This window comes from Chlamydotis macqueenii, chromosome 19 (genome assembly GCF_036417535.1).
Source record: "Chlamydotis macqueenii isolate bChlMac1 chromosome 19, bChlMac1.mat, whole genome shotgun sequence".
Lineage (NCBI taxonomy): Eukaryota > Metazoa > Chordata > Aves > Otidiformes > Otididae > Chlamydotis > Chlamydotis macqueenii.
The window spans coordinates 4317320-4333902 of record NC_141574.1 but is presented as its reverse complement, the minus strand read 5'-3'; the positions used below and the strand labels follow the sequence as shown (position 1 = coordinate 4333902).

Here is a 16583-nt window from a genome sequence, read left to right as displayed (position 1 = left end):
GACTGCATTTACTTCACGATTTTCTCAGAGAAACAGCAAGAGACCAAACGGACAGTCACGGCATTGTCTTTCTTTGAAGGGCCCCTGGAGGACAGCTTAGTCTTTGGCTTTGATTAGCAGTCAGATGTACAGTTTCTTGAAGTTCCTTTTGAAATGCCAGCCCAGGTCTCTTCAGAGAGGTCTGTCTTTCAGAATGGCGCTTACCCTACTACTTGGGTAGCAAAGTCATACGGTGATTCTTAGCTGCCTTAACTCGACATTCTACATATAACAATTTATAATGAAAGTGGTTTACTTGCCTGATGCTAAGGTGCTTACCTGTAACTCCCTCTGCTCTGTAACATTTTATATATATGTAGGTGTAAATCCAGTGAAAATAAAGGAAATCATTATGGGTTTACACCAATATGGGAAAGTGTACAGGCTAAAAGAGCTCCTTGAGGTGTTGCCAGCCTTAACTACAGGTAATTTTGTGTGCTATTTACCATCTTCAGTTTGCTCCCCTTGTAAACTTGGAGCAGCAGAATGAATTTCTGAAACCAGTAAAATCTTTTACAGATGGAAGAGGAGAGGGTTACATCCAGACAAGTGGAAAGATAAATTTAATGTGCATTCTCCATCAGACCTCAGTTGCATTCTTTATACGCATTTTTTTGTGTGCTCCATTTTCGCTGTCCAAGATAAATATCACTGTCCTATTTTTTTAATGGATTTGGATTATAAAGAGTTGAGAGGTAGGGAATTTCCTGACTCTAAACTGTTCTGAGTCTTTCTTTGTTGATACGCAGCCGTTAATCACTGGAAGATGGTGGAAAGAAGCCACATTTTCTATAATTTACTGTGTTGATATCATCAGTTTTTAAAACAGGTTACCAAAGTTTCAAATGCATGTTGACATCTATTTACGACTGAGAAGATAAATATGACAAGCTGCCTGATAGCTTCAGAGACTTTTCTGTAATCTTTAATTAGATTTTGAGTAACTGGCAGTGAAGGTGAAGTTAGCTGGGAAAAATGGATTCCACTTGCACCCTCATCTACCCTGTTGTGAATGAGCGAGTTGTCCTGTGCCTGAGGACTTGATGTCAAGTTCTGTTTGTCCTTCTGAAGGTCTTACAGGTTTTGTCTTTTTTTTTTTCCAGGACAACTAGCAGCAGCGGTGGGCTCACCATCACTAGTCTGCTGAAAGAAAAGGAAGGCTCTGAAGTGGCAAAGTTTACTTTAGAAGAACTCTGCCTGATTTGCAGCATCCTAAGTACCGCGGAGTACTGCTTGGCGACCACCCAGCAGGTGAGCTTTCCTCTGCGGCACCTCTGAGATGGCACCCGGCAGCAGCCCCTCTTCTGTCTCGAGATCCTGTGCTGCTCCCTTTTCAGGGGTAGGCTGCTGGGGAGGCTGGAAGAGTCAGAAGTACTAAAATATCCATAGTAGTGTCTGCTCCACATAGCGTCCTGTCGATTATTGAACTCTACATTATTAAATCTCTATTTCAAAGAAAGAAAAGTATTGATTTTGCTGTTTCTACCTGAGAAAAGTAATTTGCTTGTAATCCTGCTTTGCAGCGTCAGTTTTTGGTGCAGTCATTTTATATTTGTTACATAATTGGCTTTGGATTGGGGATCAAATTTTTTTTTTAAAAAAAAAAAAAGACTCTCTTCATGATTCGTAATCTCCCTTTTATAAAAACAAGAATAACAGTAATTCAAAATAGGTTTGGGAAAATTCTTGCATGAAATACTGGGGCAAGGTGGAGCAAAGAGAGAGGAGGTATTTATGCCGATATACTTTGCAGCCACAGTGCTTGTACATTCAGGTGCTTCCAAAATGCCCTTGGTTAGTAGATGAGCTGTGATGTTTGGCCGTATCAAGGCCTCTCCACCACTAGAACTGGCAATCCTCCTCCTCGGCAGATTGGACACAGACAGGGTGTTGAAAAACATCTTCATTAGCAGGACAGGTGCCACGGTGTTAAGCTAGTACACAAGCATGTCATGCTAGAGTTACATATATGACCTTGGAGGTTTAATTCTTTAAGGACGCAGTGCCACCGTCGGCCGTCCTGGCAGATCAGTGTGTCTGGGGTGTCCAATGAGGAGAGATTTCCATTGTTCACTGACTGGGTTTTGGTTAAAGCCTGGACACAGATTAGGTTTTAAGAAGCTGACTTTTCCAGGACAAAAATTTTAAAGAATGATCATTTCAAGTAAGAAATCTGATCTTTCTGTTGCTTGTTCTGTTTCCTAACAGTTGGAAGAGAAACTTAAAGAAAAGGTGGATGCGAGTCTAGTGGAGAGAATCAACCTGACGGGAGAGATGGACACTTTCAGCATGTATGTTCAGCAGTTGCATCCTCTTAGAATATATCAAGCATCCTAGTTTGTCAGCCAGATGGTGCTGGAGTAAAACAAGCCCAAGATCCATCCCAGTGTCGTAGGACACAGCCGGCAGTAGGAACCACCCAGATATGCATTTCCCTGGTGAAGGAATGGTCATGCCTTGGCTAGTTCAAGAGCAGCAGTAGTACAGACTTCAGATGTAGTTGTTCCCCATTGCAGTAGCCAAAGGAACAAGAGCGCTGGAAAGGGTAAAGGAAATAGTGAGTTTCCATTTGAAACATCATTTGCATCTTGGCAGCTCTGTGAGGTGGCTGTTACATTTCAAGAAAGGAAGCTATTTCAGTACATTCCTTCCTGCTTTAACTTCCCACTGTTAATCAGCAGCCTTGTCAGGGTGATCAAACCCCATTTCAGATGACATAAAAGACTGATCCAATCTTTTATTTGGGGATTATAATTGAGAGAAGATTATAATTCATTAAAATAACTTTTCACATAATGATGCTAAAAATACTCCCCTCTAACATCCTCTCCACCACTGACAAACAGTTTGAGTATTTTTTGAGAAAAGGAAATCGAGGCAAAAAAAGAATTGTTTTGCCTCACATGAGACAAAAGAAAACCTTGGCAAAGCTGGGAAAATATTCCCTATCACCAGCTCTCCTTCTCCCTAAAACTAAGATTCAGCCCAGATAGCAGTTAAGATTTTTTTGAGAAGACTTCCTTCCTGTGATTCCTCCTATCTTGCTCCAGTGGGCAGGATCCCACTGAATCTCCATCCAGTTTTTTCACATGATCTTGGGCTCCATTCCAGGCTGCAGAGACTCCCTTCCCTTTGGATATTTCTCAGATCTTTTAAGAGAAGCCCTGACCGAAAGCTGGGGTTACTATGTCCACGAAGTCAAAGCAAGCAAGGTAGCTGGGGAGTAGAACTAAAATATGCCATGTGATGGGATTTTCTGAACATGGACAAGTTGAGGGCGAGTTTTGCGTTTTCTCGTGACCTGTCCGGCAGGAGCCAGCTGCCTTGAGTTGCTGCTCGGTTTCCACGGTGGCTGCCTCACGAGGTGGTTGGTTGTAGGTGGCCAGCATGATGTGTTTTGGAAATTGTTTAAATGTATAGTTCACGTTTGTTGTTCGGAGAGCTTTAAAGTTAAACTGACAGGCCTGACGTATCTTGTAACAAAGATTTTTTTAATTGACTTTCATTCTGTTCCAGTATAGCACTTTGTCCAGCCTTCTGTCAGCGTAAGTCACAGCTATAAACCTCTCTGGCATTTACTCATTCAACATCAAACGAGTTGTTTCTTTTGGGATTTGATGTCCTGTTAGGCATGGTCGTAAAGAAAGTGATAAGACATTGCTGCTTACACACCCTGGAAAGTGTCCCTTCCTTCGCAGAAAGGGAAGTGCAGAACCACCCCAAATGTGTATAAAGCAATGACTCTGAGGGGTTTTACCCCTGGGGTGGCTAAGCATTTTCTTTAGGAAATACGGGAAAGAAAATGAGCTGTTCTTGAATCTCAACAGAAGGACAATTATCGTGTAAATCCGGAAATCCATGATTCCCACCCCCCTGTCCTATTCTGTTGTGGGATTATGGGCAGTGGTCAGAGACCCCTTGAAGGCCTGAAGCTTTGAAGTTCATGTGGTAAGAGCTTACTGTACTGGAACTGTACTGCTCGTTTATGGCCTTGGCTTCCCGGTCTGTCAGCTTCTGTGTATCTGTCAGGGACTGTATGAGGATTCATTAACTGCCGCGGCAATACTGTTACGTGCTGCCTGGGGCAAAGGTTTGCAGTGGCTTCTAGGAGAAACAGGATGGAAGCCCTCTTGGCATGTCATGATGTCTTGTATTTACAACACCCCTCTGGCTGCACCGTTACCCCTCTACAGCAGATGCTGGTTTTGAAGTGTAGGCAGTGTGGGTTTCTCTCCCTATTTGCAGTCTTGTGGTTTTTTGGCGAGAGCCTGTGCTTGGTGACCCAGCTTCAGACAGACTCCTGACATGTGGAGACTGGCGATGAAGTCACTTTCCTTCGACTGAGAGGGTTGCGTTTCATTTTGGTGCTAAACCACAACTCTTTCCTACAAGTCATTGACAGCCGGCGCCCTGCGGGAGTCAGCTGTGCCCAAGAGAGTTATTTCAGTCCGGCTCCCTTGGCATCGCTTGAGCTGGTGGAATCCCCCAAGGGAGTAAATCCTGTAGTGCCCAGCAGAAGCAGAGGCACCAGCAGAAACAGTCACAGGCTTTTTTTATCCTAATGCAAGTTTCAGACCCTGTAACTTGACGCCAACGGTCACTTCATCTCCCATATTAATTTTTCCAACTAATTTTGGATGAGTTTGCCTTTACAAACAAATTAATTGCTGTGAAGGAACAGCCTTTTACTTGGCATCCTGTTCCAGTCTTTATGTGCTGGAGCTCTGGGAAAGGGCATAGACAGCCTCTGTGGGCTGCAGTGAAGAACGCCCGGATCCCAGCAGCAGTTATGAGTGGGTGACTGCGTATCGCGATGAGGACACTAAAATATTTTGAACGGTGAACTTCAGAGTAGTACCCAGAACTTCACAAGGAAGATGAGGGGGAGGAAAGACGGCTTGAGGAAGCATTGGTCGGATTTTTACAGATCTGCGATTCCCATCTGTGCTACCATCATGAGAAGGAGCAAAAGTAAAATCTAGTTCTTACATACGTAATCCTGAAGTTGTAAACAGGCATCTGTGGCAGATTTAAAGTTTACACTGTTTTTAAGAACTGTACTTAGCGAATCACAGTCACTTATTGCTTCTAGCAGAAGCTGTCTGTAGTGCAAGTCCTGGGTTACGTGCCCCTGAGGGTGGTCCAAGCTGCTGCAGCCGGTGTTTCTCGGCTGTTGTTTTAGGATCAGTTACACCTTTACGCACATTGAAATGTGGTGGCATCAAATATGTCTCTAAGCAATATCGTGCTGTTTTAAGAAAAAAAAAAAGGAGAGAGGGAAATGTGTTTGATTAATGTGTGCTTTAGTCTGGTATATGTCTCTGGGAAACTCAAACAATGGATGGCGGCAGTCCTAGACATAGTGTAAATAAGACATCTGCCTTCATCTTCTCAAATGGGAGACACGCTCAGCACTCGTACAGATGTACTTTTTAAAAGCCTCTTTGCAAGTTTCTGTAGAATATTGACTGTGAAGAAGTGGAGAGATGATCAAATGTTAGTTTTATGCAGACTGGGTTAAATTTGAAGCCGAATCCCAGTCTGGGCTCGGTACTCAGGGGTTTCTCCTCTTCCTCATGTGCAGGCAGGGGGTCACTCCAGCTGACACCTTTGATCTCCAGCCCCTTCTGTGCGTCGAAGCAGAGAAAGGTCAACTGTAAAAATGTCCTCTGTACACTAAAGCCCATTGTGTAGCTCCCTGATGAACAGCATGCAGAACTTCCCGACTTCTTTTCAGCACAAGTTTCAGCCATGTGCTACTGTCAGCTGGTCAATGATTTTCCTCCTTTCGCATTCAAATAAACCAGTTCTGGCACTGTGTTTGCCGAGTCCAATTCGAAAACTCGTGCTTGACTTTTTTTTTTTTTTTTTTTTTTTTTTTTGCAGTGTGATCTCCAACAGCATACAGCTGTTAGTGCAGGACCTGGATGCAGCCTGTGACCCTGCCCTGACTGCTATGAGCAAGGTAGGGGGTGGATTTGGTTTGGGAAGAGGTGGCCTTAAGGCCCATGAGGCGTTCTGGTTTGCTTTCATTGCTTGTTTTCACTATTGACATATCCTTGAGACTTGGCCATATATTGATTTCTTCTTCCTTCTTAGAGTATTGCTGTATTTATAAATATATCCTTCACTCCAAAACCTCTCATTATTCAGATTAGAGCTTTCAGTCTTTTGCAGCGCATTAAAACACACAGACAATTAAATATTTTCTGTACATCCGTAAGACTTTCTCTTTCCACTCTTAATGCCAGTGAGAGCCTTTAAAATTGGGAAAACTTCTGTTAGCATGAAATTTCAAGTACACCTTCTCATTTGCTATCCCCTCTGTGTTCTCTGACAAGGAGTTTTCCAAGCCTGCTTGCTTGTGGCTGTTAAATGGAGGTACTCGAGAGGTAATATGGAATTGAGATTGAGCCCTATCGCTTCTGTGATCCTCTCAAGGATACATGGAGCCATTTTTAGAGGCCCATACGATTGGTGCTTAAGGATTTTGTTGCAGTTACGCTGCTGGCTTTTATATGTTTGAAATGCAGAGCTGTGTGTTCTTGCCAAAGTATTGTGAAAAACCAGACTGTTTTAGACAGAGGTGAAGACAACAAAAGTGGATTGAACTATTTTTTTAATTAGAAATATTAAACATAGAGCTCCATTTTTGTAGGATCAACACACTGTCTCACTGCCATGAATTTTAATAGCTTTCTGCTTTATGATGTATTCCAGCTGTAACTAGCCCCGCCACCCCCAGCTAATATTTGAAGTGGAATGCAGCTGGTAATAGACCTTGTACGTGTTCCAAATGAAAAGAAGATTTATTTTTTTTTTTCCCCCCCAGTAAAATAACACTGTTAGGAAAGACTCGGCACTTCAGGTGTTGTGTGTGTGCCGTGACAGCTCCTTAGATCTCCTGAACCTACGTAGCGTAGTAGTATTTGAATCACTGGGCTCTGGCTGTTTATACCCAAGCAAACCACAACCTTGAGAAAGCAGCAGCTGGTAGGCCATTTATTTTTGTCTTTGGAACACTGGTAAAATGCAGCACATGTGATGGGACTGATGATCTATAAACAAGTTAAGTGTTATGAAATTAGCTGAATAAATACTTGTCGCTTGTGCACACATTCCACTGCTTGCATCAGACAGAGTCACTTTTCTGTGATTTTTACTAGACCTGGGTTTGGTGCAAGAGTTTTTTTTCCTTCACCCTCCTCCTCCTCCCTTTCCTTCAGGGCTGGGTTATTACTCTGACAGTTGAATAAGAAATGCATATAAAGATTTAAACCCCGAGTTAGTATTTGGATGTGTAAAATTTCAGTCTTTATTAAAGGAACAAAACCCGTGTGCCTGATCGTTCCGATTTTCCTGTGCTGGGAAGGCGTGTCTGTCTCCACACCCCTGCCTACTCCATTAGTGCTCTTCCTTTGTTTAACTTCTTTTCATTTACTTCACTCTGGTGTCCTCCAGGATTCAACATTCCCAGTCCTTTGTTGGAGTCTGGCTTTTTTTTTTTTTTTCCCCTTGCAAAATTGTTCCATAACTATAGAGGCAAATTAAGAAATACTTTAACCTCTAAATCCACTTTGGCTGCAGGCCACTTTGAGAGATTTAGCGCAGAAAATGGCATCATGAACATTGCTTTCAGCTGCTAATGGTGCTCAGTTTCCCTGTTTCTTTACCGTGTGTGTTCTGGAAGAAATGGTAAATGACGAGAAGGGCCCGTATTATGAAATTTGTAGGTGATAATCTTTACTCAAACCTTCCAGCAGGTGTAGAATGATTAAACACGGCTGTAGGATGGGGAGCTGGGATGTGGGTTGGAGGTTGAGAGGAACTTGCCCTAAATCCCTGTTGTCATATTCCGGATAACAAAGTGCTGTGAATGGCTTGTACTGATTTGTAGCAGGCGCTTACATTGCCTGGTGTGCTTTATTTTTAATTGTTGGGATGAGGGAACTGCTAATCTGCATGGGATATTTTTGCCCCAATTAAGTTTATGGATTGCACTGGATGAGGTTTGATTTACTTGCTGAATTAAGCATCGATTTATATGTAAAACTGTGCTTGTAAGTGGGGCTGGGGGACAATTTAGTGACTCATGTTGATCGCTTGCTGGTTTTTTATATTTTGCTAAAACCTTTTGCACAGCAGCAATTTCCTATTTCCTTACGATTGAGTGGACAACAGCAAGTGCTCAAGCACGGAGCTCGAGTAGTCTCTCCAGTACGTACAACGAAAGCCCCAAGAGCAGAGCAATCAGAGCTGCCAGCTGCTAATTAAAAGTCAGCACGAATGCATTTTAGCCATCACGCAGGGTGCAGCAGCGCAAACCAAAACTCGTGTCAGAAAACAGCGGAGGCAGTTTCAAAGGCAGCAATATCTGCTGCCTGCAGCCCCCGCCGCCTTTCCTCTCCCCTCCCACCCCTTCCTGCACGGGCAACACAAGGTCAAGGCAGAAGGTGCTGGCCCGGCGGTTGCGGATGCTCCCCGTGCCCAGTCCGGAGCCTGTAACGGCCGCGTCACCCCGTGTCCTTGCGGCGTGCAGGTGCCTTTCGGCCGCTGCCGGGACGCCCCGTGCGCCGGGCTTCTCCCTTTGGCCGGCAAGCGCGAGGCCTCGCTGCTCCCGTTCTTTGGGCTCGTTTTCAGCTTGTGTATGTAAACTATGTGGATATCCCAAGAAAAACATAGGACGAGGGAAAAAGAGGAATAAATTTAAAATGACAGGAACAAAGCTTTACCAGAAGAGTGGGGCTCATATTTCTTTTGATGACTTTTCAGTATGTGTACTATGTCTTTCATTGCTGCTACTGGGGTTTTTTTTTTGGGTGAAACACACCCACACACACGCACAAAGGGCTATTTTTACTGTTCGTGCTTTAAAGGTTTGGTTGTAAAGTATTGCTTTTGGAATGAAGACCAACAAAATGAAAAAGCTACTGTTTTATTGTCGTTGCAATAATTCAACTCAGCGGTCCCTTCTCACTTTCTGGCCGTTGCTGCTGTGTGGGGATGGTCTGGTTGAGGATCACGGTCGGTCAAGAAGGGCCAGCGCTGGGGATGTGTCGGGGAGACAGGCACCAAGTGTGACAGGTACCATGAGGAGCAGAAAAGCAGCTGTCTCTTGAGCAATCTTCCAAATGAAAGTAAGATGGAATTAAAACCTGTACAGAGAAATACCTGTGGTGAGAGAAACCTGTGGTGAGAGAAATACCCCTTCTAGATACGCGGGTGATGTGAGATGAGAAGGCTGGCGGTTTGTTTGTTTGGTTTAAGTAAAGACAGCTTTCATAGGACACATGTGGACTCTCTCAGACACTGTGGTTTTGCGAGGAATTTGGCTTCCCTTGCCCATTAAGTCACTTAGGCTGCATGTTGTTTGGATGGAATTGAATCAGCTGGGCTGCAGGGGACAAAGTAGCCGTAATTAAATTAAAACCAAGAATAAAAAACTTTACACGCGTAATCTAGAACTTGAGAAAAAAAGGTTGAGGACGAACTGCCCCTCAAAAGAAGCAGCTCATCTTCTGCATCTGCCCAGTTTCCTATCCGGATTTCATATCAGTTTCCCTCCTGTTTCATCTCCAGTATGAGGAGCTGCGTCTCCAAACAGTTAGCTGGGGCAGGTTGCAGAGTGCGTAGTCTCTGATCAGTAGCAGAGCTAAGAGCAGTTTTCTGAATGCTCGTTTTCCTCAACGAGACTTTGTTATGTACACGGATGCTTGGCCAGAGTTTACCCAATGACTTTTTTTATTTTTTCACGTTACTTGTACTGTGTACTCCCTGTGTGCTGCAAATAAGGCTTAGAAAAAGTCAAGGGAGTCACACGTGTGGCTCACAGCAGCTGTTCTGTTGCATTTCTGCCGATGGTAAATGAAAACAAAATGAGAGGTTGACTAACTCTTCTTGTTTTGTACTTTATGTGTTGTTTGGGATGAGCTGAAGTTGGCATCCTGGCTTGTACACAAGAAGCGTTTTCAGGGTGAGCTGCGCCGGTGTAGAGTGCTTTGGACTTTAAGACTATTTCTACCTCTTCCATCTATCTGTCATCAGGCTCACCAATATTAAAGTCTTGGCTGCCATACAGGAATCCAGACTTTGCAAGCTTGCAGATATTTTCTCAAATGCCTGTAATCAGGATTTATATGGGCACTTCATCCCGGCAGACTGGAAACTGTTAAATATTAAGGCAGTCTGGCGTGCTCCACGAGCTTTTTTTTAATCCTAGCGGTCTCCATTTGTGTAGGTTACTGGTCACAGTCTCTCTGCTATGGTGCAAAAAGGGTCATTCTGGGTTTGCTTTGTTTCTTGTTGTGGAAGGGTTTTGCTCAATTAATACAGTGACGAAGAACATGACCTTGGTGGTGAATTGCAGAGGCAGTCTCTTGATGATTCCTTAGAGATCTTTTGGCAGGAAGTTTCTACAGTTTTCCTTACCTACTGCTTGAATCTTAATGAATTAAACAGTCTTTTTGGTTGTTTTTTCCCGTTTGCGCAGATGCAGTGGCAGAACGTGGAACACGTTGGTGACCAGAGTCCTTATGTCACCTCAGTGATTCTCCACATCAAACAGAACGTCCCCATCATACGTGACAATCTGGCCTCCACAAGAAAGTATTTCACTCAGTTCTGTATAAAATTTGCAAAGTAAGTTACCCGTGTGGCACAGAGTCTCTCGGGGTCTCTGGTTCTCACTAATGTGTTCGTATGTGATAGTCTGTTTGCCTTCAGTGTGTAGCGGCGCTTGGTGTCTGGGTGAAGACCCTCTCCGTCCAGGCAGAGCACAGAGGGAGGTGGGGTAGGGCAGCAAGCACCAGCAGCTGCTGGCAAGGTTAAAAGATATTTCAATTTCTTGTCTCAAGTTTCCCGCTGAGGCAGATTTTCTCAGACATTTGTATTGATTAGTTCCTTTTCATGTGCCTAAACCATCCCATGAAATATCGTGATGATCGCTGTCCACTGTTTGCCAAGTACAGAAGGTGTGGGGCTGGACGTCTTAAAAAGACTTAGAATGTCTGAACGTAGATGCGATTCTTGCTATAGGAACCTACTTTCCTTCCAGTGATAAGAGACTGCGGTGCTTCCAGGTACAGAGAAATTTGGTGCATCATTTGCCTCAAAATAACTTTCATAATAGCTATAGCATTGTGGGGAGGGCATGTGTGATGAGAATATTCTGCCTTCACAGTCTAAAAGCTGCTTTTCTGTGCAAAAATAGTTCAGTAAGGAGGGAAAGTACACATTCAGATTTTGGGGGACATTAAGGGTGTCTTCCTGGCAAGTCACTTGAGCAGCATGAAAGAACTGGAAGATGAGACAAATTCCCCTTGTCTCTGGATTCAGGTTTGAGGGTGCAGCTCTCCAGCATCTCTTGAACATCCATACTTTAGAGCTGTCTACCTGAAACAAAACTCAGTTCTTTGGGAAGAGACTTTGAACTCTTCTCTGCTTTCCTGTGGCCAGCTGAGCTTTGCGTGCCAGTGCCCCAAGAAAAACCCTCGGGATGACTCTGCCAGTTGTAGCTGCTGCTTTTGGTGTTGCATGTGACTGTGCTGGTAGACTTGGGAGCAACACCATACTTATCATGTGTCACTCTAAAATACCTTAACGTTTCATTCATCTCTAATAAGCTAATCATCCTGAAATAAACTGTATGGCCTAGTGGTTACTGTGTGGGTTTGAGACTGGAGCTTCAGCTCCTGCTTCAGCAGGGAAGAATGCAGCAGGCTCTCCTGAGAACCGTTAGCTTTCGCAGCAGGGAGGCTGGCCTGAGAGTTTCATTCCCCCTTTCTATCTCAAGGTACTCATTAGTTTGCATTAAGGAGCAGTTACTGATAAATCATATTATGACGTTGCCCATAATCACTGTTTGAAATGCTGTCTCAGTGAAAATTTATTGCACTTAAGCCTTCTGTGTGGTTACGCTTGAATTTTATATTGCTAAAGGGTGGTAAATAAAAAACCCATTTACTCAGCTGTTCATAGTGCACTCTTAATACCTCAGCTTAGTTGCCTCCCTTTTAACTTTATTGCTAAGCACATACCAAGTCAACTCCGGATAAAACCCCCAGCTCTCACATTTGAGAAAAGTTCACGTCTAAGCTGAGTGCCCTCATCGCAGCTTGTTCCACAGGAGAGCACAGAAACCGGCAAACTGCTCCGCTTCAAAACCTTTTTAATACAACCACAGCTCTGACCTACGGCACGTTAAAATGAAGACTCAGTCCTGAATTCACTGCGCCATGGATCGGGTGTGAAGGTGAAAATTTGGTTCCTGAGGATTGTTTTTGCTGGGTCGTATTTAGAGTCCTCCTGTATAACTTGGTTTTAAGCAGAACTAGCCCAGTGGTAAGGGTGTATTGATCTACTGGAAATGCTTGTCACATTTTAGCGCATACAAACGTTTGTATTTTTAAAGCTCTGAATTCTTATGGAATATGCTGGCCTGCCCAATATAAATACTTGGCCTTTTGTGCGCACTACAACACTGAGAAGCCTTTTACCAGGCATTCTGCTTCTCTGTCCGTTAATGCCTGTATCTTTTTGAACCGCCAGCCACTTCTCCGCTCTAATGGGTTGTACGAAGCGCTAGTGTTGAGTTACAGGACCACAGGGGAGAAGGCATCTAAAGTCACTAAATTTAAAACTGCGGGATCCGAGCCAAGTCTGGAAGAAGAAAAATGGCAGTCAAAAACGGCATCAATCCTCTAACCCAATTTGTCATTTTTGCTTTGTTTTGACCAATATGCAACCCTCACTCCCTTGAAGTAGTGAGAAGCAGCTGGCTTCCCAGGAGGCACTCGCAGGCAGGGTGAGGGGCTCTGTTCTCGCTGCACCTCGGTTCTTATCCTTTGAAATCAAAAACCGCAGCGGCGAAGCCGTGGCTGCTACGCCAGGATGTGTTTGGGAAGTCTGTGACCTGACCTCAATGAGGAAGAGATTAGAACCGAGAGACAGGAAAAACAAACAGCTCTCCCCCTCGGCAGAAAAGCTCCTCATCCATCACGAACGGCCAGGCGTGGTGGGTAACTGCAGCGGGCGTCCTTCCAGGCGCCCTGGCCTTTGCATCCTGCCTTTAGTGAGAGCGGTTAGGTGGGAGAGGATTGTGATGAGAAGGCTCCTGGAGGTTTCGAAGCAGCGGGCTGAGCTAAGCCTGGGTGAGCCTGCAAGGGCTGGTCACCGCCTGGGAGGGTGGCATAAAGCAAAACTCTTCTGAGCTGCAGTGACTCAGTGACACCAGGATGCTTTGAACGATGTCCTGCAGTAGCTCATCTCCCGTCAGACAGACTGTGGTTGCATCTCTGCTTTCCTTAGCAAGGCATTGTGTTTGGTGCATCGTCAGCGCAGGGGATTAGGAAAACACAGGCTTTGGCAGAGCCACTCCCGTTGGACCGGAGCCTCTCAGATGCTGTGGTTTCTGTGCTTTAGGTTCCTCATCTGCCTTGCACTGCTTTATTATTACCCTGGGGACTTGTCTGCTTCTCTGGAGGGTTTGTTGGGTTCAGTTTTATAGCTGAAACTGTAAATGAATTCTGGCATCCAGTCGCGTTCTGTAGATGTACAGGGAGTAAAAGCGTTTAAAGTACAAAACCCAGTGCCGAGCATTACCGTTGAATGTGCGCGTATTCTTCACCTCAGGATCGCCTGCTGTGTGCTAAGAGAGCCAAGCGTTGAGTCCAGCCTCAGCAAGAGACTCAAGGGAATTTTTCAGTTAAGTGCAACTGCTCTTCATGGTCTCTGCCAGTCAAAAAAAAAAAAGGAAAAAAAAAAGAAAAGGGAAAAAAAATACCAGAGCAGCCCTTGGATCTTATGGTTTGTCTTGTCTGTCCTGCTGGAGTTGAGAAGCTGTTTCCAATAAGGCAGCGTGAAATAACAGGCATGTGGGGATGGAAGGTCACTCTCCCCTTCTGTATTGATTGTGGGTGGCCATCCTGAGGGGCCTGGGAATTGTTTCGTGCAAAACAGAGTGCTGTCTATGGCAGACCATGTGGTTCTATAGAAAAGAAGATTTAAAAAAAAAAAGAGGAGAGGGGGTCCTTTGGCTGCCGGTCTGCCACCCTGCAGAAAGAAAGGCTCGCCCTGTTTCTCATACACAACACGAGCGTTAGCTCCACGCCTGACCTTACAGAGAGAGGGAGATTTGGACCTACGTGCAAGATCAAAGGTACAATTAATCTCTTGCGCTCTTCCGCTTGTGGCAAGCTGCTGCCTCCGGAGCAGATTGATCAGTTTATAGGATCACCTAAGCTCCAGCTGTGCTGGGCACTCTCTAATTGCCCTCTGAGTATTAGTTATACGCCTGAGAAATGCACTTGTAAACCATAGGTTACATCTCTGCTGTAGGGCTTTCGTGCAAGAGGAGACAGGGCTTGTTTTCCTTCTCTTACTTGTGTTTTGTTGCCAAGGTTGTTTCTCTGGTGGCCAAATCCAAAGCTGTTTGGGTCAGCCCAGTAGCTGGTTCTCAGTAGTAGTTTGAAATTGTTCTCCTTGCCGCCTCTGCAGGAAAAGATGATTCACTGAGAGAGGTCATGGCTGCGTCTGAGGGAAGGGGCAGGGAAGGAGCCCTCACTTGGAAGGACCTTTCCTTGAACATTTATTTCGATTTGCTCAGCAGCTTGGCATGCTCTGTGCCTGAGTTATGCTTTTGTCATTCTTCCATGAGAAAGGGCAAAAAATAAATGACCTGGCTTGGAAAACAGGTGGCAGGACAAACAAGATGCTATCCATGCTCCTTGCTTCATGGGAAGGAAACAAATAGCTTGACAGATGCAGGGGGAAATCACGCTGAATTTAGATCATCACTATAAATGGCACCTCATTCAAAAGGACAGAAAACAGACCAAATTATATCAACTTGTGACAGAGCCGGGAGCTTGTCTTGCAGGGGCTCAGCCAGTGCTTCTGCTGGATGGGAGCATCTGGTTCTCCAGTGAAGAATGAAACTGCTGCAAAGCCTAAATCAAGAAGCAAAAAACTAAAACCAAAGCTGATGCTTTGGAGTACGCTAAGGTGACCGATATTGGGCTTCCATCCTTGCCAAATTCTCCCCAGTTGAGTATATGTGCCTTGGTCATTTTTTGGAGTCTGAAGTCCACAGTGAAATAGGGTAATGGTGTTTTCCCTCTCACAAAACTTTTTCGTCTCTTGATTGTGTTGGCTAGAAGTTTTCTGGAAGAGTGCCTTTCAGTGTGAATGTCCAGGGCCCAGCAGACCTCCAGCCTTGGCTGGACCTCAAGTTCAGTGTGTAATATGCATGTTACGGAATTACTAGTGTGCAGTAAAATGTAGGTTCTGGATACGATCAAGATATTTCCACTCCGTGAGTACTAATCCTGGTGTATTGCTGATTTTATTATGTACAATAGTTTGTTTGCTTGTTCTTGACCTTGTACTGCAATACTTCATGTATAATTTATACCAATTTATTTACATAGAGTATTTGTGGAACTTCCCAACAGACTTAGAGATCAGTATGGATAAAAGCAGAAGAATCGTACCTAGGGTTGGTTGCTTTGTTATTTGCTATACTTAACGTGGCTTGAGAACCAGGCACTTGCAGCATCTTTGTGGAAAGCCATCCTGGTTTGGTTTCGTGTGCTTTGTTACCACAGGAGACTGTATGACTCCAAATACTCACGTGTAATTGTGTCATTTTCTATCTCTTCTCTGCAGCTCCTTCATTCCCAAGTTCATTAACCATCTCTTCAAGTGCAAACCCATTAGCATGGTGGGCGCAGAACAGGTAAGAAAAAGTAGTTGCATTGGCTGTCAGATTTTATGACTTTTGGGTTCGAAAACTCGAGGCAGTTTTGGTAAAAAGGGGCAGAGAGCCGAGTTACGTGTCCTGAGCTCTGGTGCAGCTGGGGCAACAGGGATACACTGGTACAGGGCAGAGTGGAGGCAGGTTTTGATCCTGCCGCAGATAAACCTGTCCTGGGAGGGGTCTCGGGCATCTTCCCAAGCAGGGGAGCTCTCACTTTGCCAGTGAAAGTAACAATAGCACAGGAACAACAAACCTCTTAAGGTGTGATGAGATTCAGTCTTCAGTGTGCTCGCACAAGGGAAAACCAAGTTGTTTGTGGCAGAAACTGTTGCAAGAAGCTCCCAAGTCCTTCTCAGAAGGACTGTTGTTTTTTCTGTCCCATCTTTCTCAAACCTCCCTCTGCTGCTACTGTGCCTTCTCCCGGGGTTAAACTCAAGCCTGTTGCTTCTCTGCTCAGAAGAGCTGGGGCATGGTCAACCCGTAGCTGCTGGATGAGATGTGCTTCCCGTTTCCTCCCCTTCAAGAAGTGCCGGGGCAGAGGGTGCGCAGCGAAGAGGGCCTGTGCGGTGATAGCTTTAATCCTTTATTCATACATATGTCTGCTCCCTGAAAGGAGTTGATGTAGGAAGCATTATTTGGAGGGGAAGCGAGACCACAGGAAAGCTTTAAAAAAACAAACAAACAACAAACAGAACCAAAAAAACAAACCCAAAACCCCAACCCAAAAACCCAGGTGTCTGGGCAGTTTCTCAGCTCACATAGTTTAAACACCAGGACTGGTTTGGTTTGT

General features: G+C 44.7%; 1 protein-coding gene across 2 annotated transcripts in view; it reads left to right on the top strand.

Moving 5' to 3' along the window:
- VPS53 (VPS53 subunit of GARP complex) overlaps positions 1-16583 on the top strand; it is a 67203-nt gene that overhangs the window by 40722 nt on the left and 9898 nt on the right. For both annotated transcript variants that reach the window (XM_086763400.1, XM_086763399.1), the window contains exons 15-19: positions 1143-1290; positions 2248-2330; positions 5926-6004; positions 10529-10677; positions 15703-15772. In XM_086763400.1, coding sequence (XP_086619526.1) covers positions 1143-1290; positions 2248-2330; positions 5926-6004; positions 10529-10677; positions 15703-15772 — 529 coding nt within the window. The remainder of the gene's footprint in view (positions 1-1142; positions 1291-2247; positions 2331-5925; positions 6005-10528; positions 10678-15702; positions 15773-16583) is intronic.